Here is a 27890-nt window from a genome sequence, read left to right as displayed (position 1 = left end):
GCACAGAAACCAAACAAGATGATTTTCATTTGAGATTGCTGAAAAACACTTGTTTTCTTGTCATTTTTTATTAACAGTGTAGTTTAGGTACATTATTACATTTATATAGACATCTACCTAAAACGGGCCTAGTGTAACCATGCATATTTTTTGATACTGATATACATTGGTATACATTTGGTTTCTATGATTAAGAATAATTTGGAATCAAAAACAATTACATACCAAAATAAAGACGATTAAGAAATAGCACATGATCCATAACATGTAGAAATGCCACGTGTTTAGAAATAGAATAACATAATAGTGTAGTATCATGCATGTATAAAACATGACAACGTTTAATTATAAACATAGCTTTTAAAACAATTAAATCACAGTATTTTCTGAGTAACAATATCCTTAAGCTCGATGTCCTGCTTGTAACGTTTTTTTTGTTTTTTAAATACCACAGGTGCTTTTGCAATCACAGTCCAAGCTGTTTTTCTGTCTCCTCACGCAGTTTGTGCTTCTGGATCTGACAGAGATGAAGAAAAGAAACAGTTGTAGTGCTATTAGTGGGTTCAATCTGTCGACAGCAAACCACAAACCTTTAAAAAGCAAAGGTGTCATTGTAGCCCTTGAATGCCTGAAACCACTTCAGTGGCTTTCATGCAGACGGGGAAATTGCTTGAATTTCTTCTGTCTAGAGACGAATGCGAATCGGCCCAAGAAAACACCATTTTTACATTTTCTTCATTTTTAACATGATGTCCCCACAGAGACACAGAAACGGGGGGAGATTCATTATATAAATGCCCACTGAAACAACTTTCTCTAGACTAAATTAATCATCTGAATTGTTTATTTTAAAGGGATACTTCACCGCTGGAAAGATGAATGTGTATTTAAAATGGGTCATTTATGTAGTAGAACTGTGAAAATATTTTAGAAGTTGGTGCCTTCTAGACAGAAAAGCCTGAAAATGTATTTTTGGCTCATATGGAAGAAAGACAACAACTCCCAGAATGCACTTGCTTCGCTGCCCTACGAGGCCACTCCCAAGCCACGCCTACTGGTTACATCACTTATCCACCGCGGCACCGCCCCCACAGTCGTTTTAATTTTTATAGTAAAAAAGTAATTTAGTTCAGTTAGAGAATAGACACTGCAATTAAAAACTGAACGTGTCTGCTCAATACAGCACGAGCCGAATGAGTGTCGCAGCACAAACGCAGCAGGAATCAGATTTCATTCATCACGAGAGCAAGGAGCTGACAGACAAGAATATCGCAGAAGATTTGGGTTCAAAGTGAAATGCGCCTATTTAGAGGTGCACTATGTAACTTTTCTGTCCACTAGAGGTCACCTATTCAAAACAAAGGCGTAGTTTGATGACGCCACGTTTGAGCACAGAATCTTGGGACATGTGGTCTTCACCTCACAGCCGGTGGGAAAGACTCAGGATAAAACTCGGGCAGAAATCATGTTCATGGATGTGATTATTAACGTTCCTGTAGCATGAAGCAGAGCAGGACCGAGTGTTGTGGTGCTGAGCAAGGCCGCTGGAGCGATTGTTAATGAGAAGAGCAGTGGGACTTTTATTATGACACAGTCTCCGGCGGGACTTTTATTATGACACAGTCGCTGGCGCCACTTCCGGTCATGAGTATGAGGTAACGCAGCTCTCTTTATCATATTAGATACATCTGAGTGTGTTGAAAATGATGTTATGACGTTACTCTGTGCTTTTGCTCGGCGGCTGCTATAACACTTGTTCACACTGCAGTGAGAGTAAAGCGTTCCTGCAAAATAAAACCGGAAACCGGGGGGAATGCAGATATGACGCAATCGACAGGTGACTCCCTCACACGTCCCGGTTCCTCGGTTAAAATAGCAATTTCTCACGATTTACAAATAGTTGGAAACATTTGGGATATTGTAAGTACTCAACTGAACAAAATATATAACACTGGCCTAGTGGTTTTTGGATATTTTACTCACATTTTTTTACATAGTGCACCTTTAAGTGAGTTTGTCATTGTGCCGTTTTGTTGTGTTTTTCATTAACGGGGGGGTGAAATGCTGTTTCATGCATACTGATCTTTTTGCACTGTTAAAGACTTGGATTCCCATGCCAAACATGGACACAGTTTCAAAAGCTAAGGTGGACGTTTGATGGGAGTATTTCTTTGCCAAAATTAGTACTTCCTGTTAGTCATAAGTTTCGGCAAGTTTTTTTCGATCATGGGTCCGCTTGACGTCAACAGGGCGTAATTTCCTTGTATGGGCCGTACGGACAATTCTACCGGAAGAGCGCGCGCGAGAGAGAGAGAGAGAGAGAGAGAGAGAGAGAGAGAGAGAGAGAGAGAGAGAGAGAGAGAGAGAGCGCGTGAAAGCAATAGGCTACGCCCATCAAAGCGCTGGCTCGTAGCCAAATAACCCCGCGTTAAGGCAAAAGTGGATGGAATTTGCTTTTCCGGATCAGCAACTGAGTTGCGCAAATATTTATGTCTGTTCCCTGCATTTCGGTGCCGATTGTTTTATAAACAAGGCCCACTTCGACGCCAGATTTTCAAATCGCCTAATACTGAAGGATGGAGCGGTCCCAACGATGGAACCGCAGGCAGTGAGTAAGACTGCTTCAAATGTCTGTTTTTGCCTATGCCCATCAAGTAGCCCAAACATGATCACGTATTGATCAATGGAGCATGCGATGTATAGTGTGTACATTTGTTTAGCTGGCCACTATATGTGTATGTTTGTGTATTGTAAAAGCACTCCAAACAATACACAAAGAATGGGGAAATATGTTGAACTAAATAAGCGCGCTTCTTCATTCAAATGCGCTACTATTCCATGTCTTTCTATGTAAACACTAGCCTGACGCGCAAAACCAGTCCGCTTACTACAAATCATGTCTACACAAACCACGCGTAAACACACACACACACACACACACACACACACAATATAATTAAAGTATAAATGTGTAAATAACACAAGCCGCTAAGCATATTATATAGTTAGTATAACTTATACCACATAGAGATGTCCTGCTCTAGTCGTTTTTGCTGCTGCTCCTGTTCAACTTCAGCCTCTGGGTCTGATTCCGGATCATAGATGTATGGCTGTATCTGATTAAAAGCCATTTTTTATGTTGAATAAAGTTTTTTCCCGCTTTTAGGGATGACGCAGCTTTCAGACGCACTCAACACAGTAACAGCGGCGCGCGCTCGACATTCTTTAACTCTATAGGTACTCAAGATTGACATGAGACTGACTGAAACTGAGTGTCCCCCCCCCCACCCCTTTAAGAATAATAGGCTAATGAACCCACAATTCAAACAACCCGCCCCCGAATTGGCGCTAATTCTAAACACACGGGCATTCATTCATGGCCGCATTGTCATTCCTTCACGGCTACACAGTCATTCACGGTGCGTGTCCAGTCTGGCGCGTTTTCAGTTCATGCCTATGGAAGCTTAACTTTCATAGGAATTCATTGAAAACATTCACTTTGCTCCGCACCGCTCCGTTATGAATGCCCGAGCGGCCGTGCACATTTACATTCTGTGAGTGAGATCCCACCCCCTATGGGCGGGTTGAAAACATGCGAAAACTAGCTCCTACTACTGGCTGTAGTCTCTAGCCTCTGGCCAAAAAAGCCTCCAATGACGATTTTTGCATCATCTGAGTTTTTTTTTCCAGACAAAAAAAATACAGAAATCTCTCGTCTCAGGGGAACATGAGGGAGGGAAGCATGGTCATTCAATATACTACCGGGTTTCTACTGATACAAAGCTTAATGCTAATCGGTGAAGTAACCCTTTAATAACAGTGGTGGTGTGCAGCGACTTTCATACTTTTCGCATCTCATATCACTTACCTTGCCTGTGACAGTCAAAGGATATCCCTGAACAAACAAAATATAGCGTGGCACCTTGTAATGGGTAATCTGCGAAAACAACAGTAATATTTGAATGGCAAATAATTTTGTACATTTGCTGGATAATGCATAAAGCATGACGGATATTCTGACCTTTCCTTTGCAGAAGGCCTTGAGCTCTTCTGCAGTGCATTCCTGACCAGCCTTGATTCTAATACAAGCACAAACTTCCTCTCCCATTTTCTCATCCTTCACTCCAACCACCTGGACAAATGGACAAAAATGCATGTTTGAGCTGTTTTAACTCAAAGCAACTTGCACTGACATATCTTAAATTAAGTCAGTGCCATTGTTTTGTCTCAAGATGTAGACCAGTAATATTTTTTTCTATTGAATGTTTATGAATGTTACTTATATGTCCTAATTGAACTAAGGCCTAATCCTGGCTTAAACTAAGCCCTGTCTGTGAAACCAGCCATTAATATACTTTTCTATATTAAACCATCTAGATTTCTTTACTATAAAATGGCGATTAAAGAAACAGTTGAGAAGTGCTATGGTATATAAATGTCTCTGGTTAAAGAGGATTTTTTTTACATTTTCAACTTCCTTTTAGTGTTTAATGTTGCTGTTTGAGCATGAAAAGGTCTGCAAAGTTACAAAGCACAATGTCCACTCCAAATGGAGTTGTTCTTTCTGGAACGTACACGCCACAATATTCTTCATTTAAATAATTCCCACCTGAGGAATATGCAAAAAAGGGCTGAGACCTGGATGAGTCAAGTAGTGTGTTGACTCTCACGGTTATGATAAGGGGCATGACATTTGCGAAACGCACTTGAAACGGTTAACCAATCACAACACACTGGTTCAGCGGACCAATCAGAGCACATTGCGCTTTTCAGAAGGAGAGCCTTCAGAGCAAGAGGAACTAAACAGAGCATTACTGACAGACTGTGAAAAGAGGTGCCGTTAAAATGTAAAATAAGTAAATAATAATGTGTTTTGAACATTCAAGCTTGAAAACCTATTCTAGTAGATGGCAAAAACAAAATCAAGACTTTGTAAATAGGCATAATAGGAGCTTTTTAACATTGTTGACCTGTGCTTCCTGAACTTTAGGATGTGTATGCAGAAACTGTTCGATTTCAGCAGGGTAGATGTTCTCTCCTCCTCGGATGATCAGGTCCTTGATGCGTCCTTCTATTCTGCAGTAGCCGAACTTGTCCAAACTGGCAATATCACTTCATAAAATACAGAACAATCATTGAGTCATTGAGAACTATTTGAAATTAATTCTGAATAATGTTATCTAGTAAGAGACAAAAGGAAAATAAAAAACACTCGCACTTACCCAGTCTTGTACCAGCGATCTTTTGTGATGCACTCCTGGGTTTTGTCAACATCCTTCCAGTATTCCAGCATCACGCAGTATCCCCTGATCATCAGCTCCCCCTGAGCGCCCAGAGGCATGGTCTCTCCTGTAGTAGGGTTCACTACTTTTGCCTAATAGAGAAACAACCATTCAGTGCGCTAAAACGGACAATATATATGCGGAACATCTTTATCTAGTAGTGTGTGGAAATGAACCTCAGTATGGGGGCATATACATCCAACAGTCTCTGTCTTTCGCACCATGCTGTCAATTGGAAAGCCGCAGAATGTCACAGGGCTGTTTTCGGTTGTGCCGTACGCAATCTGTTCCAAAACAAGGATGAAACATCTCTCATTTTTCTTTGTTATAAATTATTATTATTACATATAATATTTTATTACATAAATACTTTTTGAAATAATAATGGTTGTGAATTGATAAAATAATATAAAACAACATTTATATGACTGTAAATAAAAGTTGATTATCTCTTCATCACAGCACCTGTTAGTGGTTGGGATATATTAGGCAGCAAGTGAACCTCAATGTAGATGTGTTAGAAGCAGGAAAAATGGGCAATCTTAAGCATTTGAGCGAGTTTGACAAGGGCCAAATTGTGATGGCTAGACGACTGGGTCAGAGCATCACCAAAACCGCAGCTCTTGTGGGGTGTTCCCGGTCTGCTGTGGTCAGTATCTATCAAAAGTGGTCCAAGGAAGGAACAGTGGTGAACCGGCGACAGGGTCATGGGCCAAGGCTCATTGATGCACGTGGGGAGTGAAGGCTGGCCTGTGTGGTCCGATCAAACAGACGAGCTACTGTAGCTCAAATTGCTCAAGAAGTTAATGCTGGTTCGATTAGAAAGGTGTCAGAATACACAGTGCATTGCAGTTTGTTGCGTATGGGGCTGCATAGCCACAGACCAGTCAGGGTGCCCATGCTGACCCCTGTCCAACGCCGAAAGCCATCAGTGGGCACGTGAGCATCAGAACTGGACCATGGAGCAATGGAAGAAGGTGTCTGATTAATTACGTTTTCTTTTATATCACGTTGATGGCCGGGTGCGTATGTGTCGCTTACCTGAGGAACACATGGCAACAGCATGCACTATGGGAAGAAGGCAAGCAGGCGGAGGCAGTGTGATGCTTTGGGCAATGTTCTGCTGGGAAACGTTGGGTCCTGCCATCCATGTGGATGTTACTTTGACAGGTACCATCTACCTAAGCATTGTTGCAGACCATGTACACCCTTTCATGGAAACGGTATTCCCTGGTCTCTGGCGTCTTTCAGCAGGATAATGCACCCTACCACAAAGCAAAAATGGTTCAGGAATGGTTTGAGGAGCACAACAACGAGTTTGTGTTGACTTGGCCTCCAAATTCCCCAGATCTCAATCCAATCGAGCATCTGCGGGATGTGCTGAACAAAGTCAAATCCATGGAGGCCCCACCTCGCAACTCACAGGACTTAAAGGATCTGCTGCTAACAGTTTGGTGCCAGATACCACAGCACACATCTAATTTATTTATCCCCCTTTGCTTGAACGGGGATTACAAATTTGACCTAGAAATAGTGTCTGAAATGTTTATTTTTACATTTTTCAAAATCCTACTGTAAAACGTTGCTTACTTCGATGTGTAAATTACATTTTAAACCCCAGATATTGGACAGTGTTTATGTTATGGTTTGTGTAACTAACCTTGTGATTTCGATGCCATTAAACTCGCTTACATTTCAGTCTTTTTGCACAGCAGAATGTGGTAAAGGCCTTTTGCTAACATTTTTCCCAAAACTAGCCTAAAGGCAACCAGGCAGCTGAATCAGCTGAATCTAGCAGGCCTGGGAAGCAGGTGAGGTATGTGGTACGCACCTGAGAACTGGCACACCAGCTGTTGTTTTGAACCTAAGCTTTCTCACTATACAGTATCGCTTTGGACTAAAACAAATCATCCAAATAAGGCAGCCTTAGATAATGTACACTGGAAACAATTCACCATGGTGTCATTCAGAGACATAACCTCATCACGGCACAGGATGTCAATTTGTGTTTACCAAACTGAATTATATGTGCTGCCAGATGTTGAAGTGAGACAGAATGACATGCCAGACATTTATAATGTTTGTGTGGAACATTTTAAGTGAGTCATGACTCAGTTAGTAAAGAAAAAAAATGCATCATCTTTAAATGGCCATTTTCAGTATATTCTTATTGGGATTTCAGTATCAAACAGTATTTTCTCACTTGCTATAATTATATTGTTATATATAGATATCGGGCCAATGTTACTACTAGCCAAACACTACACTACTTGCAGGGCAGAATTTGCACACTGCAAGGTGTGAATGAGGACTTGAAAGAACCAAGACATACACTTTGCCAATAAAATGTAAAATTTGTTAAGCAAACACTAGATTCCACCTAACCTGAGAAAAGCTGAGGCGCACATAAACAGATCTGAGGTCTCTCAGGTCTTTGAGCCAAAGAGCAACAAAGATCAAATGTTTTGTTGCATGTGTGGGAAAAAAAGGTGATTCCACAGTGCACTTCAGTTTCCTTATTATACTGAATATTATACAAAGTTGATATCAAAGGAGACATTTATGCAGAGGAATGTGCCTCTCCAAATGAAACGCTCCTATGCAGACAAGAGAAAAACCTCCATTTCCATTGTTGTGATGTGATACCAGCCAAACATCTGGCGGTAATTATATGTTATAAAACACCCGCCATATGGGAGTGTCTCCTTTTTCTCCTTCTGCTGACTAAAAACAATGGAAATGTTTGGCACGACACGGAGTCTCACCTTAAGCTCATGAGATTTGGCTGCACACAAGTTACCCTATGAAATGAGAGACTAAGAACAAAAATACGATTTCAGACCTCTGAACTTGCTTATACCTAACAAGCACTATATAATGTTTTCAATGATTTCCTTTTTCTTTACTGTGTAATGCATTTCTTTTTGCATGTATAAAATCTGCAAAGTAACAAAGCTCAGTCTCCCACAAAACAGATTTATTCTATCTAACAGAGAACACTAATCCAGACCTGCCTAAAACGCCACCATCGAAGTTCAGATATTACATCCACAAACGTCTGTCACAATGTGAAATATTAGCATAATCACCCCCAAAGGCACAAAGAAAGAAGGCAAGACATTAATTAATTAACAATGTTGTCGCCATGTCGCGGAGACGCTGTGTGTTTCGTTGCGAAAGCTTCCAAAAATTATTTATAACTATGTTCCTGAGCAGTATAACCCAAAGGTTCACTTGTGTACAGCACATTTTACAGAGGACAGCTTCCTGAACCTGGGAGAGCACAACGGCATCTGTACACAAGTCGTGCTTGCAAAGTTGGTTCCTATCAATTTGCTTCTTTATCTGCATTTTCAGAATCTGACTCTGGTTTTACCAAATCAGCCCATGACATTAACAGTTGATGTTTACAATTGCTTTGAAAACCTTGGAAGCTGAAGCTCACGATTATGGGGAGTTGCATTACATTTCTTACACACGCTAGAGGTGTTTGGCCAAACCAAGTGTACCGCACGTTCCGATCGCCCCCAGGTGGCTGGTCCCAGTACAGGTCATAAACCCTGCCCTCTCCATGTAATGTAATGCGATGCGAGATAATCAAATTATACTTTTAATAACAATACATTTTTTCCAAAGATGGTTTCTGTCATTTTAGGTAGGCGGTAACCTCCCGCAGTTTCTCTTGAAGCCAATACGGAAGTGACTTAAACTGCAATTCATCGACTGGCCGCTAGGGACAGGCTCCAGAAGGGAGCAAAATCTCATTGAGCCCCATGTTAAAATGCCCAACTTTACAGCAGGAAAAAAAACATGTTTACAGCCTGGAACAAATTGTGGTTTTGGTCTATACGGCTAATTTTGCCCTTCATGACAACTGTGAGGGGGGTGGATTTTTTTATAACTCGTTGACATTATATAAAGCCTTAAAGTTCTGCATAATTATGTGCGTGGCCACTTTGAGTCACAGGTGGATAGCTATTTATCTGCTGTCTGTTAGTCATCGCATCACCTCAGCTCCAGCCACGTCCCGCCTCTTTGCCCATTTTCTATTATCCGGGAGTGACGCGCTGCCAAGATGGCAATGGCCAGCTCGTCCCTACTTTACGCTTCAAAACTGCTCATCAGAATCCTATGGGTGACGTCACAGACACTACGTCCATATTTTTTTACAGTCTATGATTTTAGGTCGTTTTTATCACACTGATGGAAGTTCAAGTGTTCATTTTTTATTAAGGTTTATTTATTTGATGCTATAATTTAGTTATTTGATGCTATACAAACGGGAGTGTGACGTCATGATTGACAGCAGAGATTGACTTTAATTTCTACATTTACACAACTGTTTATTTCACACCGACATAATTAGTTGTTCTGCAATAAACTGTGCTAACCGATTCTGCGGCTCCACTTCACGCTCACTACTGCGCAGACTCGGGTCCCGAGTTCACTACTGCGCAGACTCGGGTCCAGAGTTCACTACTGCGCAGACTCGGGTCCCGAGTTCACTACTGCGCAGACTCGGGTCCCGAGTTCACTACTGCGCAGACTCGGGTCCCGAGTTCACTACTGCGCAGACTCGGGTCCCGAGTTCACTACTGCGCAGACTCGGGTCCCGAGTTCACTACTGCGCAGACTCGGGTCCCGAGTTCACTACTGCGCAGACTCGGGTCCCGAGTTCACTACTGCGCAGACTCGGGTCCAGAGTTCGCTACTGCGCAGACTCGGGTCCCGAGTTCACTACTATGCAGACTCGGGGTCCCTGCGCCATATTGGGACGTTGGCGAGTGAAGTGAAGGTGGGTCATCCATCTTTTTTTTACAGTCTATGGGCCAAACACAACACACTAGGTCAGCTGGCCAATCAGAGCACTCTGGTCTTTTTTGGAAGGAGGGGCTTTGTAGAACCCGGAACTCAATCAGAGCGTTTCAGACAGACTGGGAATAGAGGTACTGCAATGTGTACAGTATGTGAATTTTTTTTTTTTCAACATTAAAGCATGCTAACCTATTCAATTACACCCAATAAACAAAATAATGAACTTTCAAAATAGCATCATATGACCCTGTCAAGTTTGTAATGGCTATGTAAGTTAAGAGATTAACTTAATTATAAACACTACTTCGTTCAGCTCTCTTCCCTCCTTTTCTCTGACTCACACACCCCTCTCTCTCTCGAGCTCACCTCTAGCCCTCTCTCTCTACACTCTCACACACTCTCTCTCTTTACTCTGAGGTTGTGTGGACCACTCTTTCTGTCTGTATATGTTCCTGCTGCAAAAGCCTCTCGGAGTAAATAGCCAAACAGCATAAAGCAGTGGACTGACTATCACACCATCATGATGTACGGTTTCAGCTTCTTACTGGTGCTAGTGAGTCTACAGGTTTGCGTCCCTTTTGCGTTTGCTGCACCAACTCAGTGCCCAAGCCAGTGCCACTGCCATGGGGACCTGCAACATGTTATCTGTGACAACGTCGGACTGAAGAAGATCCCCCGCATATCCGAGGCCACTCGTCTCCTAAATCTGCAAAGGAACAACTTGGGAAATCTCCCAACTGGGGGCTTCAGCGAGATGAAGGGGCTAATTTCTCTGCATGTGCAGCACTGTCAGATCCGAGAGATCTCCAGCCAGGCTTTCAAAGGGCTAAAGAAGCTCATCTACCTCTACTTGTCTAATAATGAGATCAGCACTATCAAAGCAGGTGCTTTTGAGGACCTAACCGAACTGACCTATCTCTATTTGGATGGTAACCACATCACAAGCCTTCCGAAGGGCATCTTTTCTCCCATGATCAACCTGTTTATCCTGCAGCTTGACAACAACAAGCTTCGAGAGCTGCAGCCGGGTACTTTCACAGGTGCTAATGATCTCCGATGGCTTTATATGAGTGGCAACGAGTTGAACTCCATACAGCCTGGTGCTCTTGATGAAGTGGAGAACCTGGCTATTCTAACCTTGGACCGTAACCAGCTGTCCACCTACCCTCTTCAGGCTATAAGCAAGCTGCGTGTCGTGGAGGAACTCAACTTGTCCAAAAACCCTCTCAGCATCATCCCTGACCACGCATTCCGGAGCTTCGGCCGCTACATGGAGAAGCTCCATCTAAATGACATGAGCCTGGAGAAGGTAAGTCTGTGCCATTGAAGTTATTTTGTGGATTAAACTAGAATAAAACATGAGAATCAAGATGCTAACTGTGAACCAAAATAAATGTTTTCCCCATAATGCTGGCCTCTAACATTGTGGCTAAATAAATGTATATTTGTGTTGGGTTTTCGGGAAGCTTAGCGTTCGCAAACAAACTTTACATCCCATCAGAGCTGGCCATGCAAATGTACTGCAACCACATTAGAATAAATCAAAACTGTAGACTGGAACAAAGTGGTATCTGACTAAAACAGACCTGCGCTGGAGACTTACACCTGTTTTCTTTCAATAAGATCCTCCTGATATTCTTTCCATTCCCTTCATGCCTTAAATAAGGTCACATGTGCTTTATGTCAGGATGCACATGTGCCATTTCAGCAGGATTTTCCCCAGTGGATCATTAAACGGCTAATAAAAGCGTTTAAGAGATACATTTATCTTTTCCTTGTCTTTGATCTGACTTCCACAAAATCTCCACATTGACTGATACCAGTGCAAACGATCACATTATTGACCAAAATATATTTTCAAATAATTTTATATATAAAATAAACACAGAGACGTGTGCAAAGGCACATCAACAAGTATTAGTCCCATGCAGTTGGTCAATGCTGTTTGTATGCTAGAGAAGGGAAAAAATAACCACTTTCCCTTCACATGTGGATATTTTTAGGGTCTATTTGCTGGAAAAAAAATTATTTTGAGACCCATGTTTTTTCCTCTCACTTGGTGAGCCATGTAAACAGGTCAGCAAGGGTTAGCAGACAGGTAAATAGTGACAGGCTGTTCCATGGCCCATGAAGAGAAGTATTTTTAGGCTGTTGTTGCTTCACCTGAATGGACAAGTGAGCCCTTTGCAGGCATTTCTGGCAGAAGAGCAGGTCGATGGAGGAGTGGACAGACAGAAAAACTGAAAACAACCCTTCCATGATGGAAGTGATCCTTCCTCCATCGCCTCAAATTACCAAACTCTCCACGTCTCTTGCCTTCTGAGTGGAAATTTCCAAAACGTCCTTTCAATAAGTGCATCGTTTCTACGCTTGCATAACACACCCACAGACACTGTGTGTACACTGTCTAAGCCCCTCAACCGTCGTCTTCCTATAAAGCAGACACCACGCAGACCAGTACATCTAACACCTTGGTGAAGTTTTTAGCAGCCTTGCATACGCTTATGAAGTTTGATGGAGGGCTGGACAGGTTTACATAAGCTCTGGCACAGAGGACGGCATGAGAGGGACCTTTCATGTGGAAAAAAGCCATCAGTCCGGCATTCACAAGTCTCCTTCAGATATTAATGAGTGATGTTGAACGCTAATATTCTACATGCAGAGGCAAAGCAGTGAGTTGTAACATGTTATCATCTGTATATCATCTATCTGTCCTTTCTACCCATCCAGTTCTCCAATGCTGCCTTCGAGGGAGTGACGGCTCTCAAATCTCTGCACCTTGAGAACAACAAGCTGAAATCGCTGCCGAACAGCCTTGAGTTCAGCACCCTTCAGAACATCACTCTGTTCAACAACCCCTGGAGCTGCACCTGCCAATTAGCAAATCTCAAAAAGTAAGAGACAAAATCAGATCATCACTTTATACATAACTGTATTTAAAGGGTTAGTTCACCCAAAAATGAAAATTATGTCATTAATTACTCACCCTCATGTCGTTTGACACCCGTAAGACCTCCGTTCATCTTCGGAACACAAATGAAGATATTTTTGTTGAAAGCTGATGGCTGAGAAAGGCTTCAGACAGGCCTCCATTGGCATTCAGTACATTTACACTCCCAAGACCCATAAAAGGCACTTAAAACTTCGTTACAAAGTCCATCTCACCACAGTGACTCTACAATAATTTTACGATGCGACGACAATAGTTTTTGTGCGCAAAAAAAAAATCAAAATAACGCCTTTATCCAACTTGTTCTTGTCTTCCGTGTGTGCCTCCATGACGCATGCGCGAGAATATGACGCAGATCCGGCGTTCGGACACTTGAACCAGAAGCGATTTGTTTACAAGCAGAGGAAGACGCGCGTATCTAAGCTGTTGAATTCTACATTGATCGTGCTTTAGGTCTCCGCGTAGTGCTCAAAATGGGAGCAAGTGTGCATTTCATGGATTCCCGAACCCCAGCGCTACGTCATATTCTTGCGCATGCGTCGTGGAGGCACACACGGAAGACAATAACAAGTTGGATAAAGGTGTTATTTTGATTTTTTTTTGCGCACAAAAACTATTGTCGTCGCATCGTAAAATTATTGTAGAGTCACTGTGGTGAGATGGACTTTGTAACGACGTGTTAAGTGCCTTTTATGGGTCTTGGGAGTGTCAATGTACTGAATGCCAATGGAGGCCTATCTGAAGCCTTTCTCAGCCATCAGCTTTCAACAAATATATCTTCATTTGTGTTCCGAAGATGAACGGAGGTCTTACGGGTGTCGAACGACATGAGGGTGAGTAATTAATGACAGAATTTTCATTTTTGGGTGAACTAACCCTTTTAGGTTGATGCAGTGATAAAAAGGAAATGATGACTTCCATTTTTACTTCAAGGGTTAATTTAGTCAACATGAAATCAAAATCAAACCTATTTGCTTTCATAACACACGTTTTTGATAATATCGTAAACAATTCATTGATGCATGTCATTCTAAAGGGAATTTTTTTGTCTCTGTAATATTTCATCAGATTGTAATAACTTATTTAAAAAGCAATTGATATTGACTATAATGGTGCTTTACATCTGCTTTAAATGCTTGGATTTGCTTGTGCAGATGGATGGACACTGGACGCCATCGCCCTGATGCAGTTTGTGCTTCCCCTGGGAACCAGAAAGGAAAGCAAATAAGAGAGAGCACTGCTTTCACTCGCTGCAAGGCAAAGACAAAGAAGACCAGGAAGGGAACACGGCTCTGAGATGGTGAGAAGCCTTATTAATTCCACTCTCACAAATTTAGGATTCATAACATAACATTTAGAACTGCAAAAATTACATTAAGCATAAAATAGCGTTTCCACCGCGGGAACTTTCCCCAGGAACTAGAGACTTTGGGGTGGTACTCTATGTGTTTCGACCACAGGAACGGGGTCTAAATAAAGTTCCGGGTAAAAACGCCCCCCCCTCAAAGTGGCCCCACTTGCGAGGTAGTACTTTTTCAAAGTTCAGGAACTTTCGGGGGTGGGACTTGGCCGCTGAACATGCTGATTGATTGGTTGAGTTCAGTTCTGTTGCGGTGCGTGAAGTAAGAGTTGTTTGCTATTCGAATCAACAATGGAGTTAAAGAAAAATCAGACCGATGGACCGTCAACGAGGTTAAGGCTTTATTAAGCTTATATGCAGAAGACGAAAGCCAGAGGGAACTGGAAAGTTTGGGGGGGGGACCTGGGAAAAAAAGTTCAAGGGGACAAATTGTTCTGGGGAATTTTTCGTGGAAATGCGGCTGAAGACTGGATCATTGTTGCAGTGATTATGTTTCTAGCATGTTATGTTTGGCAAAAGTTCATATAATCCTAATTGGATTTAATGCAGTGTGTAGCTTTTCATTTCTTAAACAACCATGTAGGAAGACACATCATGGCCATATTCCAGGATGACAATGTCAAAATGCATCAGGCTCAAACTGTGAAAGAATGGTTGGGAGGGATCATGAAGAATCATTTTCGCACATGAATTGGCACCTTCGAGTCCAGACCTTAAATTCATTGAAAGTCTTTGGGATGTGCTGGAAGAGACTTTACAGAGGGCTGGACTCTTGCTGGAAATGATGCACCTCTTGATGGAAATTAATTATGTGATGTTATTTCCATCAAGAGGTGCATACATTTTTGGTCAAGATCACGTATTGACCATGCAAGAGTCCAGCACTCTGTAAAGTCTACTCCAGCACGTCCCAATACAATTATACTCTTAAGTATCTGCCAATTTAAATCCAAACAGCAACCTTTTTTTGGCCAGGCAGTGTATAATACAGTTATATATAAAATATAGTAAAATTAATTCGATATTTAGAAGAATTTGCAAGAGTGCTGAGACTAAAGTCAATGTTGACCAAGGAAGTCTTGCTGAGACCAGCAGTCAAACAGCAACCAAACAGTTTTATCCAAGACTACTATACACCATAACCCAAACCAAATCCTCCAGGTTTGAGACCTAAACCCTAAACCGAGGTCTAATATCCAGACCCAATAAGGTTTATGTGGTCCACGGAGGTCTTGTAAATGAGACCACAGGCTTAAGGCTCCAGCTATGATCATAAAAATGAGACATTAATCACAGACTACAGTATGACGGCTAGCCTCTTTCCACATGATTTACAAATGTAAATAAATTAAGAAAAGCAGGGTAAATAACTAGTCTCAAGGGTTCTCTGTGGTGCACAGAGCAAGACCCCACTGCTCTACCATGATCTCTATAAAAGACTCATTCATCAGAAGATACTCATGAGACTCCCTGTTCAAGCACCCAGAGAGACCATTGCCGATGTGATAAACAACGCTAAACGGTTATGAAATTATTAAAGCACAGGTTTAGAGGAGAAGCCTGGTCCCAAGTTAGTCACCGGTGATCTCACCTCTTATTCAGTAGCTATTAATGCTTAGCTTATCAACAAAGAAATATAAATGTTTTTAATCAGATTATCCAGTCACCTTCCCCATAACAGTTATTACATAGTATTTACATAATATAATCAATTCATCCTAAAGCAAACTTCCAGTAACTTCTGTGATAAATTAAAGTTGCATATTTACACAGAGAATCGAGAGAGGCTAATGCTAATCTCAAGTGTTTTTACCTCTTCCAACATAAAATACTGACTTGTAATACTATAATTGTGGTCAGGATATGGGTTTGGGCCACTGCCTTGTGGTAAAATACTGTCTGTTATGTTTTTCCAACCTATCCTTCATGTTCTTCCTGGTCTCTTTGTGCTTTTCCATTTTGGCTTTGGCACTATGTACAGAACATCAGATGTCCAAAACTGAGCTTGGCAACCTTATTTGTTTGTTCCCTCAGGAGGACAGGGAGAAGAGGCCTGTCCAGGTGTCGGGACTTCAATGTGCAGAAAAGGAAAGCAATGCAGACTTCTACATTGGGACTGTCCATTTCCTCCTTCACTCATTTGTGTGTGTGACATGAATGCGCTGACTCGATTAACGCTAAATAACACGAATAGCCTAAATATGTGTTCACAGACATTGACAAACACCCTGAAGGAGCAACTGTGTACATTTGCACATTTTCATAAACATGTACACCGCAAAGGAAATACGCCTCAAACTCTAAGTATTCACTGTATATGTTAAATCAAACAACCTAGTTTCTACACCGTAGTAAAAAATACTCTTCTCCATAAAATGAGAATTGGTAAAATGGCTTTGCGTGGCATTGATAAGCATTTATTTAGAGACTCAGAGCCTTGCTGAAGTACAAAGACTTCATCTTGACTACATGTTTGAGGCAAGTTTAAAATGTTCTGCTAACTGTATGACAAAGCCTATAATTCAAATGAAACAAATTATAATTCAAACACTTCAAGGTTGTATATTGTGTATTACATTTTTCAACAGAAATGTAGAAAGATGTACCTGTACATCACAGCCAAACATGTTTTGCAGGCCTTCTTTGAGCCACTGTAGAATGAACCTTATCTATTCTACCGATTCTCATTTTATGGTCTTTCAAGTCACACTCCCATTCTCATGGCAGAAGCACTTCAAATTATAAAAACCACAGAGTTATAATCACAGCGGAGCTTTTCGTGAGGATACCGTTTCCACATTGTGAGATCCTCCTTAGCAAATGCATCTCACAACGTCCTGCCAGGAATTTCCAAAGCTTCGCAACCATGACAAACCTATTTTGACCATGACTAAAACTGACACATATTTAAGATGTGACATGAACTGACCTCTTCACATCTCTGACCAATGTCAAACGCAACACAGGCCAGGAAAACATGGACTCCTTATAGCTATGAAAAAAAGTAAATGAGACAATATGTATAGGTATAACGCTCAGTTTACAGCCAGCCAGTTATTATCATAAAATAAATCTAGACAGGGTGATCAGGATTGGTTGAAAAAATACAGATGCTGCGACTGTCCAATTAAAATAAAAAAACGACAAGTGGTGATGGTGCCAGAAGAGGAAGATTTATAAAGAGAGGGTAAAATGAAAAAAAAAATTGAGACAAATGGAGGTTCTCCAGTCTAATGTTATCAGTTTGTTACTGTGATGTACTCATGCTCAATAAAAATACATATAAAGCACTAACAAGAATGAGAACTTTATGAATTTCAAGTGGATGCACTAAAATTGTGCATTGTGTGCTTAGAAAAAGAGTAGTACTGTTACCTTCTCATTTCTTAAAGGGGTAGTTCACCCAAAAATGAAAATGGTCCTCATTTACTACACCCTTATGACTTTCAAAACCTGTATGACTTTTTTGTTGTGAAAAATAAAAGGAGTTATTCATAACAGAGTGTCTAAGCTGCTCTTTTTTTATAAAGTGAAATATTTTCAGGGAATAACAGAATTCTTTGTCTAAAATTTGAGTTACACACTAAGCTATTATATGGCTTTAGAAGACTCATTATATGCTTTTTGAAGCATGACAGCCTCAGACATGAGGGTGAGTAAATGGCATGAGGGCAGTAAAATGTTTTTACTGTATTTTTTGATCAAATGAAAGCAGCTTTGGTGAGCATATATGACTAACATTAAAATCCAACCTCAAACTTTTGAACGGTAATGTACATTATGTAAAAATACAAAACTGTTGTCACTCAAATATAAGGGGAATATTTAATGCGAGTATGGAATATCAGATGTGGTAAAACAATAAAAGGCAAGACAATTTTCTTAGTCAAGAAAGATGATTTATTTTATTTCAGTTTCAAGTGTATACTAAAACTGAAATAAAAGTACAGACAAAGTGAGCTGTTCTAGGAGTAATTTTTTTTATTAAATTCATGATTATCACAGAGTCTTTTCAGAGAGGTTAAAATAAATTATTGTCCATAATTTCAACCATTAATGTGAAAGTCTCTGTCTCCCTCTAGTGATTCTGACATGCAGTCTGATTCATACAATCCTGGTCAGACTTATTACATATATTTATATATATGTATATTAAACTGCTCAATTCATATGGATTAGTTTGACAATCTCTATGAACTTTTTGAAACATCAAAGTGGTAGTTGCATAGCCGTCAACGGGGGGGACAGAAAGCTCTCAAATTTTATCAAAAAGATCTTCATTTGTGTTCCGAAGACGAACGAAAGTCTTACGGGTTTGGAACGACATGAGGGTGAGTAATTAATAACAGAATGTTAATTTTTGGGTGAACTAAGCCTTTAAAACAATATAGACATGCCACCTCTTCCAAGCAGATTTGTGACATTTCCTGCTGATTGTAACTTCTAAATCATTGCCCTGATGGTGGGATTTTCAATTCTTTAGCTATTTTCTGACAGCCACTTTCTATTTTGTGAAGCTCATTTATTTTATAATGAGATCCTGAATGAAAGACGGATAAACAATGCAGATTTATATTCACAGCCTTATTTGGTCATATTTACCAAGGGTGCCAATAATTCTGACCACAACAGAGAATGAACAAACCCCTTCACTACTTACCACGGAATCCTTAATACCCATGATATTGATGACCTTACGGATGACCTCAGGAGGACAAGGTGATCCAGCAGCAATCGCTGACAGAAACAAAACATAGGATCTTAGCAGAATACTGATGAAAGTGCAGGATGTACTTCTTGATTGCTCAGAAATCTTGATAATATTAATGTAATCATTTAGCAGTAGATTTTTATTTTGATTGACTCACCACCCTCAACTGATGACAAATCAATCTGGGGCAGGACAGGCTGACTGAGCATGTCAATAAACATAGTAGGGGTGCCGTAGACAAAAGTACACCTGTGGAAACAGTTCATTTTCTGCTAACTGCATTACATAAATACAGCTCATATCTGTTTTTCCAGTTATGCATGATGTACACGACCTTTACATGACCTTTGATCCTTACCCAAATTCTTTATATGTCCCTGTGTCTTTTATTTATGACAACATGAATTCAATATGGCTGAAGAAAGTACCTCTTGAAGATTTAGAATTATCTTCTATTGCAAAGGACAGATGTGCAATTATCTCAATACATCAATTATTGTTTTGAGGTAAAAAAAAAAAAAGGGACAAGAAAACAAAAAGAACACAAAGATAATCTCATTCATGCATCCGAGGATTAATTAAAAGATAATTCATGGCTGCATACTTCTCTTTCTCAATCGCCTCCAGGTTGGCATGTCCGTTATAACCAGTGGATGGGAAAACCAATGTGGTACCGTGCACAGCCATGACTAGACCACCGCCCACTGAGCCAAAACAGTGATACATAGGCACCGGCAAGCAAATTCGCACGTTTTTCTGTAGGGAGAATAAGGTCAAATATTACCCATACTGTGTGAAGGAAATTTAATGGAGATTTATTTAAACAAAATATTTTCTGTTCTGTACTGTAATATCAGTACGCTAAACAATGAACTCTATTTTTGTTTCCTCAACTGGAGGACTACACATCATCTAAAAATATTTTTTTCAGACACAGATCCTACATTTTATAGAAACAATACGGCGACGCATTGCTGCCACATACATATTTTTTTCACTCAATTATGTCGTAATAACGAGATGTTATGTCGTTTTAACGACATATTTTCTCGTAATAAGGACATGTGTTGTACAGTGATGTCTACAAAATATGCCTGTATCCACATTAGAAAATTCATATAGCTCATGTGCATTTGTCACACTTCCATGTCTGAAAAGCAGAAGCAAACATTAGGAGAAAATATACGTTGTTTTAACGAGAAAAATATGTCGTTTTAACGACATCTCGTTATTACGAGAAAAGATGACGTTAAAACGACATAACATCTCGTTATTACGACATAATTGAGTGTAAAAAATAATATGTATGTGGCAGCAATGCGTCACCGTAAAACAAACACTTCTTTCACAGTAGTCATTGTTCCTTGATGACAAGCACCCACCCTCCAGTTGAAGCCTACGCGCATGCCGATGAAATAAGCATTGTTCACAATATTGTGATGTGACAGAGTGGCTCCTTTGGGCTTTCCAGTAGTTCCCTAAAGTCAAAAAGAACAAAAATAAATGATATATTTATTTGTTGTTACATTCACTAGGCTGCATTAAAGGAATAGTTCACCCAAAAATGAAAATTAGCCCATAATTGACTTACCCTCAAGTCATCCTAGGTGTATATGACATTCTTCTTTCAGACGAATAAAATTAAATTATATACATAATTTACAAAAGTCCAGGCTAATCCAAGCATTAGAATTGGATTCATAGTTGCTCTGTTTTTGAAGTCCATAAAAAGTGCATCTGCCCATCAAATAATGTGCTCCACGCGGCTCTGGGGGGTTAATAAAGGCCTTCTGAAGCGAATCGATGCGTTTGTGTAAGAAAAATATCCATATTTAAAACTTTATCAAGTAAACTTTCGGCCGACCGCCTTCCCCGTTTTCAATTTATGGAAAATTTGTTGAAAGTTCCCCTGACGTTCGAAAGACTAACGCGACCAGGTACGCTCGTCATGACGTCACGTACGCATCTTGAGTTTCACTTTCAACATTCAACACTTTTCCACGGAAGGCAGTGGGCCGAACACCCCGGAGCCGCGTGGAGCATGTTATTTTGACGGACAGATGCACTTTTTATGGACTTCAAAAACAGAGCAACTATGAACCAAATTATAATGCTTGGATTAGCCTGGACTTTTGTAATATAACTCCGATTTTATTCGTCTGAAAGAAGAATGTCATATACACCTAGGATGACTTGAGGGTGAGTAAATTATGGGCTAATTTTCATTTTTGGGTGAACTATCCCTTTAATACTTAAAAGATTAGTTTACTTTCAAATGAAAATAACATAAAGTAAAATATCTACATGCCAGACCACCTTCCTTTTTCAACTTACGAAGAAAGTAGTTCAAAATGCTTATGCTACGTCCGACATAATACATTGTGTCAGTTTAGCTTTTTCCGTAAGTTGAATATGAAAGGCGGTCTGACGGAAGCTAGATATGTTACTTTATTAAGTTTTAAATATGGATATTTTTCTTACAAAAAAACATAAATTTGCTTCAGAAGGCCTTTATTAACCCCTGGAGCCATGTGGAGTACGTTTATAATGGATGGATACACTTTTTTGAACTTTAAACACGTGGGCCCCATTCACTGCCATTATAAAGCTTGGAAGCGTCAAGCTATTTATCAATAAATTGATTGTGTTCATTAGAAAAAAGAAAGTCATATACACCAAGGATGGCTTAAGGGTGAGTAAATCATGGGATAATTTTCATTTTAAAGCGAACTAATCCTTTAAAGCTTGCATGTATCAGTTTTAAATGTTAAAAATAATTGATTTTTATGCAGAGACAACTGTAAGTAGGTCATTTCAAGGAAAATTTCTCTGAAATGTGTAAATAATACCATGGCTCAAAACATTGCTCTATTATTCCTGACCAGTCTAACACAGCAACATTAGGTCAACCAATGCTGTGAATTTGGGGCGAGACCATCACTTTGACCTACCGATGATGTGTTTGTGGTAACCTGTCTGAAAATAATCATTATTTTTGCTAATGCAAGGTGCACAGAAACTAAAAATGCAACTTCAATAGAGATATACAGACATTAAAAATATTGCAGAGTACCGATGTAAACTGAATGTTTATGGGATCATCACAAATAAGTTTCTTCTGCAGGTCCTGTAGTTGTTGAAGGTGTTGGCTGCTTCCTGCCTGCATCAGATCATTTAAGTGTAAAGCTCCTGGCTGCTGACTGTCAGTCACGATCACAGTGTGTAGGTCTGGTAGTCTGGAGAAAGAAAAATAAAACAACTCACCCTCTGGCCCTCAATATTGATTATGTACATCTTCCTTTTATTACATCACTTGTACCTTGAACTCTTGATTCCTCCAGGTGAAGCCGTCTCCATCTCTGGACAAAGCTCTTGTAACATGTCACAGTACTTTTGGGTCTTGAATTGAGTCGGACAAACTACTGCATTGCACTGTACCTAGAAGAAGCATTAAGCCATCATGCGTAAAGTTTGCTCATATGTAGTTGAGCTGCCTCAGATTAAAAAAAGGTAACCGTGCCTTTATTTCTTGTAACATAATTATGACTTTATATGTCATAATGTGACTGTACATCTCTCAATGGAAACTTTATCTTTTGCAATTGCAACTTTATTTCTCAATTTTTTAGTTACATATTATATTTTATTTATTAGACTATTTTAGACTTCAATAATACCGGTTTTATATTTACTTCCATATAAAACTTGGAAACAGACTTCAATATAAAAGCTTTTTTGAGTGAAAATAAACCCAAAACAGTTCTGTAGTTTAGGACATTCTGTTTGTTGTTCTTTTTTGCATGCGTAAACATTAACGTACCTTTCTGAGTGCAAATTCTACCTCTTGCAATTGATAAGCCGGGTTCACTGAAACCTGTAAAAAATCACAATAAACTTGAGCAGGTGAGAGATCAGCCGTTGACAAATCCTCAGATAAACCAAATGTCAAGAACACTCACCAAAATTATCCCTGCCTTAGCTGTGGCAAACTGCATCAGTATCCACTCATAGATGTTCGGTCCCCACATCCCTAAGCGATCGCCCCTTTTCAGCCCGACAGCCAGCAGACCTGCAGCAGTCTGTTCCACCTGGAATCAAAATACTACCACATTTTTACACTGATCTTGAAGAAATTCAAACGTGAGGTGGATTTTTACCACATGCAGTCAAACCAAAATGTATTCAGACATCTTCAACATTTCACAGTTTATTCGCTATAGTTTAGAAAATGGTAATAAAATATGACAAGAACTCAGAGTTAAACTGTGTAAACAAATTAATCTTGATAATGTCAGATAACTTTGATAGAAAAGTATGTAATGGATTACAATCAACCAATCAGCTGTTAAATTTAACTACACAATTAGATAATGCCAATTTAGGTCAACCAATTACCAAGCAATGCTTCATTTTGTTCAGTCTGTGGTGTAAAATGTCGCATTAGCAATTAAAGAAAAAAAAAACATTTTACTGGTAGTCCACTGTATGAAGAATTTGGGGGTATAATGTCACAGTTTACTTTATTTTGCTATCCTCCCTAACATAAATTAACTATAGTGTCCTGCACCCACTAGCCAAAAAATTATATTTGGTGTCAAAAATTTGTATTTGACCGTAAAATGTTGATTAGATTAGGAAGAGATAAATCATTTAATATTAATAATGCATCACATATTATAAAAGATAATCAAATGAATGTTAATCTAAGGCACATGACACAAGTTACATGTTATGTCACAAGCGGTCACCCCACTCTTGCAGATTTGCACTTTATACAATCAATAAAATCAGACCCGTGGCAATGTATAAAACAAATATCATTGTCTCTTAAAACAAATAGTTTGTAATGGTCCTCATTTGGATAAAAGCATCTGTGAATGAATAAATGTAAATGCCTTTACACAGATATTTTTGTCCTCTGGAAAGGAGACAAAATATTAAATTTGGACAGGAATTTGCCAAAAACAGAAATAACCATTCTGGTTTTAAATAAACACTTTTGTGGTTCACCATGAAGTAATATGCTAATGTGTTTTTGTGAAAATCAAAATCACACTGCACTAAAAAAAAACACATTGGATATGTGTGTCAAGACTAATGGCACCAGTTTGTTTTAAACATTCCTGCTTTGTGATATATATTATTGCTGATCTGTAAATGTTTAACTTTGTTACATTGATACACTTTAACCCATTATGGAAGAGAGCAGCCACATGTGAAGCACCTATTTGTGCCAGATAGCTCATATCAGTCAGTTAAGAATAAACCATCGGGTTCCATGTGGAATATGTATTAACAGAGGTGGACAAAGTACACAACTCCATTACTTGAGTGAAAAGTATTGATACTACTGGTCAAATATTACTCTGTTACATCATGGTGGTTTAAGCCAGTCAGTGATGCTCCATCCGACATGCTAGCATACGACTACCTTGAACTAATGTTACAAAGCACTTTTCAAAGTTGAGATCCTACTAGAAAAGAAAGGTTTCTACATTGTGTTTATTTAATAAGATTGTGCCAAAACATATTTCTGAAAGGACTTCAGTTAATGTTATTAGTCCAACTACGTTTTTGCATGCTAACTAATGTTATTGTCGAACCTCACCTATGAGTGAGGTATTATTAAAAGTTCACATAGCTCAATATGATTCCGCAGGTTGGACGGCGAGTTGAAGGCTGTGATATGGTTCAATTTATGCAAACAAAGCAAACGTTTAAAATTAATATTTGATCTTTTCAGAAAACTGAAATATAGTAGTATGGCCATGGGTTTGTGCCTCTTCCATTTTCCCATAAACTGATCGGTGTTCAAAAAATGCTGGGGAATCATTGAACTTAATGTGACCGCACAAAAGTGATTACTGGTAGGCTGTCTGTCGCCTGCAAAGGAAACCTAATCACGATTTAAGGAAAGAAAAAAAAAATCCTCCACTGACTTTCAAATCTGCTATATAGTAACGACTTTCAAGGACCTTGATAGAAATGTAGTGGAGTGAAAAGTATGATATTTGCTTCCAGAAAAAATAAAACTCAAGTAAAGTACAAATACTCAAAATGTACTTTGTTACTGTCCACCTCTCACCTTAATAGTGACTTAATGTGTAAGAAAGGTCATGTTTACATTCACAGAATAACCACTAATAATATTTAACCACTTCATTATATCATGCCAGGTTTTCAATGTGCCAGGTTTTCAATGTGCTTCACTGATCACATATTTACAGGGCACTGTACACAAACAAATAAAGCAAAATGGGTATGTGGGGGGTATAAACGGAAACAGAGTATTGCTATTTTTTTTAACTCCATGTTTCTGTCAGTATGGAATTTCTTATAAAATCTGTGGTAAAAGCTTATTTAGGTCTGATTAATAAAGGGCTGCTTAGGAATGTGTATATAATTATTTTAGGATTTGACCAAGCTCCCTCAATCCACACACTGCACTTTTGACCGTGGGGGCATTGTGGTTTTCCTCTGTCCCACGACTGAGGGGTATAAAACGGGAAGCACTGTGGTTAGCATCACTTCACTTTAACAAGTCCTCTGTAGACAAACCAGAAGCAAAATCACTCACGTCTTGGTAAAACTGAGCAAAAGTCTTGCGTATTCCATCCTGCACAAAAACCAATGCTTCGCGGTCAGGGTAGCGCTCCACTGAGGCTTGAAGACACTGGTCCACAGTGCTAGAGAGCAGCGGATGGGAGGAGATGCCATGGACATAACTGGTTGTCAGGATTGGGGTGCTGGGTGGGTTATCCACATGAATGGCACTGAAAAAAAGGGGGGAGGAGAGTGTGTTTATAAGAGATGCAGACATCTGAATGGGAAACAAATACATTCAAAGACTTTGGGTTCATAAACTGTGACTGTTTCATAAAGGAAGTTGTCTTTTTGTTTGGGTCCGGTGAAGTTCATACTGGAGAGCAGAAGCTAAAAGGCATCCTGACAACATTGATTTTAAGTTAGGAATAGGCGAAATATTAAAGGGCTAGTGCACCCTAAAATGAAAATTCTGTCATTAATTACTTACCCTCATGTCGTTCGACACCTGTAAGACCTTTGTTCATCTTCGGAACACAATTTAAGATATTTTTGTTGAAATCCGATGGCTCAGAAAGGCCTCCATTGGCAGCAATGACATTTCCTCTCTCAAGACCCATAAAAGGTACTAAAGATGTCATTAAAAAGTCCATCTCACTACAGTGGTTCTACAATAATTTTATGAAGCGACGAGAATAGTTTTGTGCGGGGAAAAAAAAATCAAAATAACGACTTTATTCAACAAGTTCTTGTCTACCGTCTGGGCCTCTGACGTGAACTCACGAAGCACCACGACACATGCGCGAGAATATGACGTAGAGCCGGCGTTCTCATAGAAATGTGTATGTTGAATTCTACATTGATACACATTCACATTGATCGATGTCTGATTTGCTCACCAAGACTGAATTTATTTAAACAACAATACAGTAAAAAAATCTTTAATATTGTGAAATATTACTATTTAAAATATTGTTATATAATATAATAATTATAACAATGTATTATATACAATATAACAACTGTTTTACATTTGATTTGTTGCTCAAGAAACATTTCTTATTACCAATGTAGAAAATAGTTGTGCTGCTTAATATTTTAGACGAAATCATGATCAAGATTAATTTTTTTTGATCAATATAAAGTTTAAAAAAACTTAGTTCAAAAAGAATGGGGGGGGGTGTACCATTAGGAATTTCTTACTGTCACTTTTGATCAATTGAATGCATCCATGCTACATAAAATGTCATTAATATATATATATATATATATAACAATGAATTGTACTGCCCCTACATTTTAAATGGGAGTAGGCTTATCTGTCCAGTTTAGGTCTTAGAGCCTCTAATGAGTGCTAAAAGAGGCAAAAATGTGGTAGACGAGCCAACTAGCTAAACAAACATTAAACCAGCTAACCAACCATTTGTATATTATAGTATAATATCCACGTGTAGCCTTCTTTGTGTTAAAGGGTTAATGAAAACATTATATAACGTTACAACAGAAACTGTAATCATCGGAAGTCTTCAGTTGTTTTCGAGTTTCTAAGAATATGTGGACACAATGCCAAAAACAAATCTATAAAAAGCAATCTGCCACATGGTTTTGTACCAATTCATAAAAAGATGTGTCTATGATTCCTTACCAACTTTGTTGAGAAGCTACGAAAGGAGTCCAGGGTCTCTGCAGAAAATGATGTGTTTTGTAGAATCTCGCGGTAGTTCGCAGATTAGTCAGAAGAATCTTAGAAGACATATTTCAGTTTCACGTTTACGATAGAGGTAAACTCTAAAGAATCTCAGCTCCGTTTTATTTTACTCAGAAGCTCGATGCGTTTGCAATCAAACAAAAGCACGTACTCAGACACGACCATAAGATAAATGCACATAACATTAAAAACCCTGAATTAACTGCACTGGAAAATCATGAATGCTCGACTTCTAAGCAACACCAAGATCGTGTGACCGCTATCCCAAAGTTTCCCAAAGTTAATCGTTGAACAAACAACGCCTTAAGTTGCAAGACGGGCAGCTGCCTACAACGGAATATGAACTGTAGAGGACGCAAACACAACCGCTGTCACTTCAGGAAGCTCTTGCCAGTGGTATTAATCTTAAGTGGAATGGCATTTTATGCACAGAAGGTACTGTACTGAGCTTATCATATTATGCTTAGTGGCACTTCCGGTTTTTATTTGCATGTGCCAGGGGAGAATGCCATCATGTGCCC

The 27890-nt window shown here is 39.4% G+C and overlaps 2 protein-coding genes across 2 annotated transcripts; one reads left to right on the top strand and one right to left on the bottom strand.

Annotated features, from left to right (window-relative positions):
• acsf2 (acyl-CoA synthetase family member 2) lies at positions 1 to 27890 on the bottom strand. The gene is made up of 16 exons (XM_079801374.1): positions 27307 to 27890; positions 25696 to 25891; positions 23078 to 23206; positions 22939 to 22992; positions 22438 to 22556; positions 22192 to 22354; positions 20501 to 20596; positions 19723 to 19874; positions 19276 to 19367; positions 19068 to 19144; positions 5459 to 5566; positions 5223 to 5374; positions 4971 to 5112; positions 4022 to 4132; positions 3869 to 3937; positions 1 to 517 (listed from the first exon to the last, which is right to left on the bottom strand). Exons 1-16 carry the CDS (start codon positions 27414 to 27416, stop codon positions 467 to 469), a joined length of 1821 nt encoding a protein of 606 aa, XP_079657500.1. The 5' UTR covers positions 27417 to 27890; the 3' UTR covers positions 1 to 466.
• chad (chondroadherin) lies at positions 10273 to 17906 on the top strand. The gene is made up of 4 exons (XM_079801375.1): positions 10273 to 11406; positions 12828 to 12991; positions 14202 to 14347; positions 16442 to 17906. Exons 1-3 carry the CDS (start codon positions 10618 to 10620, stop codon positions 14341 to 14343), a joined length of 1095 nt encoding a protein of 364 aa, XP_079657501.1. The 5' UTR covers positions 10273 to 10617; the 3' UTR covers positions 14344 to 14347; positions 16442 to 17906.

This window comes from Gobio gobio (genome assembly GCF_949357685.1).
Source record: "Gobio gobio genome assembly, chromosome: 20".
Classification (NCBI taxonomy): Eukaryota; Metazoa; Chordata; class Actinopteri; order Cypriniformes; family Gobionidae; genus Gobio; species Gobio gobio.
Note: the sequence above shows the minus strand (reverse complement) of the source record. Positions and strands in the feature narration are given on the sequence as shown.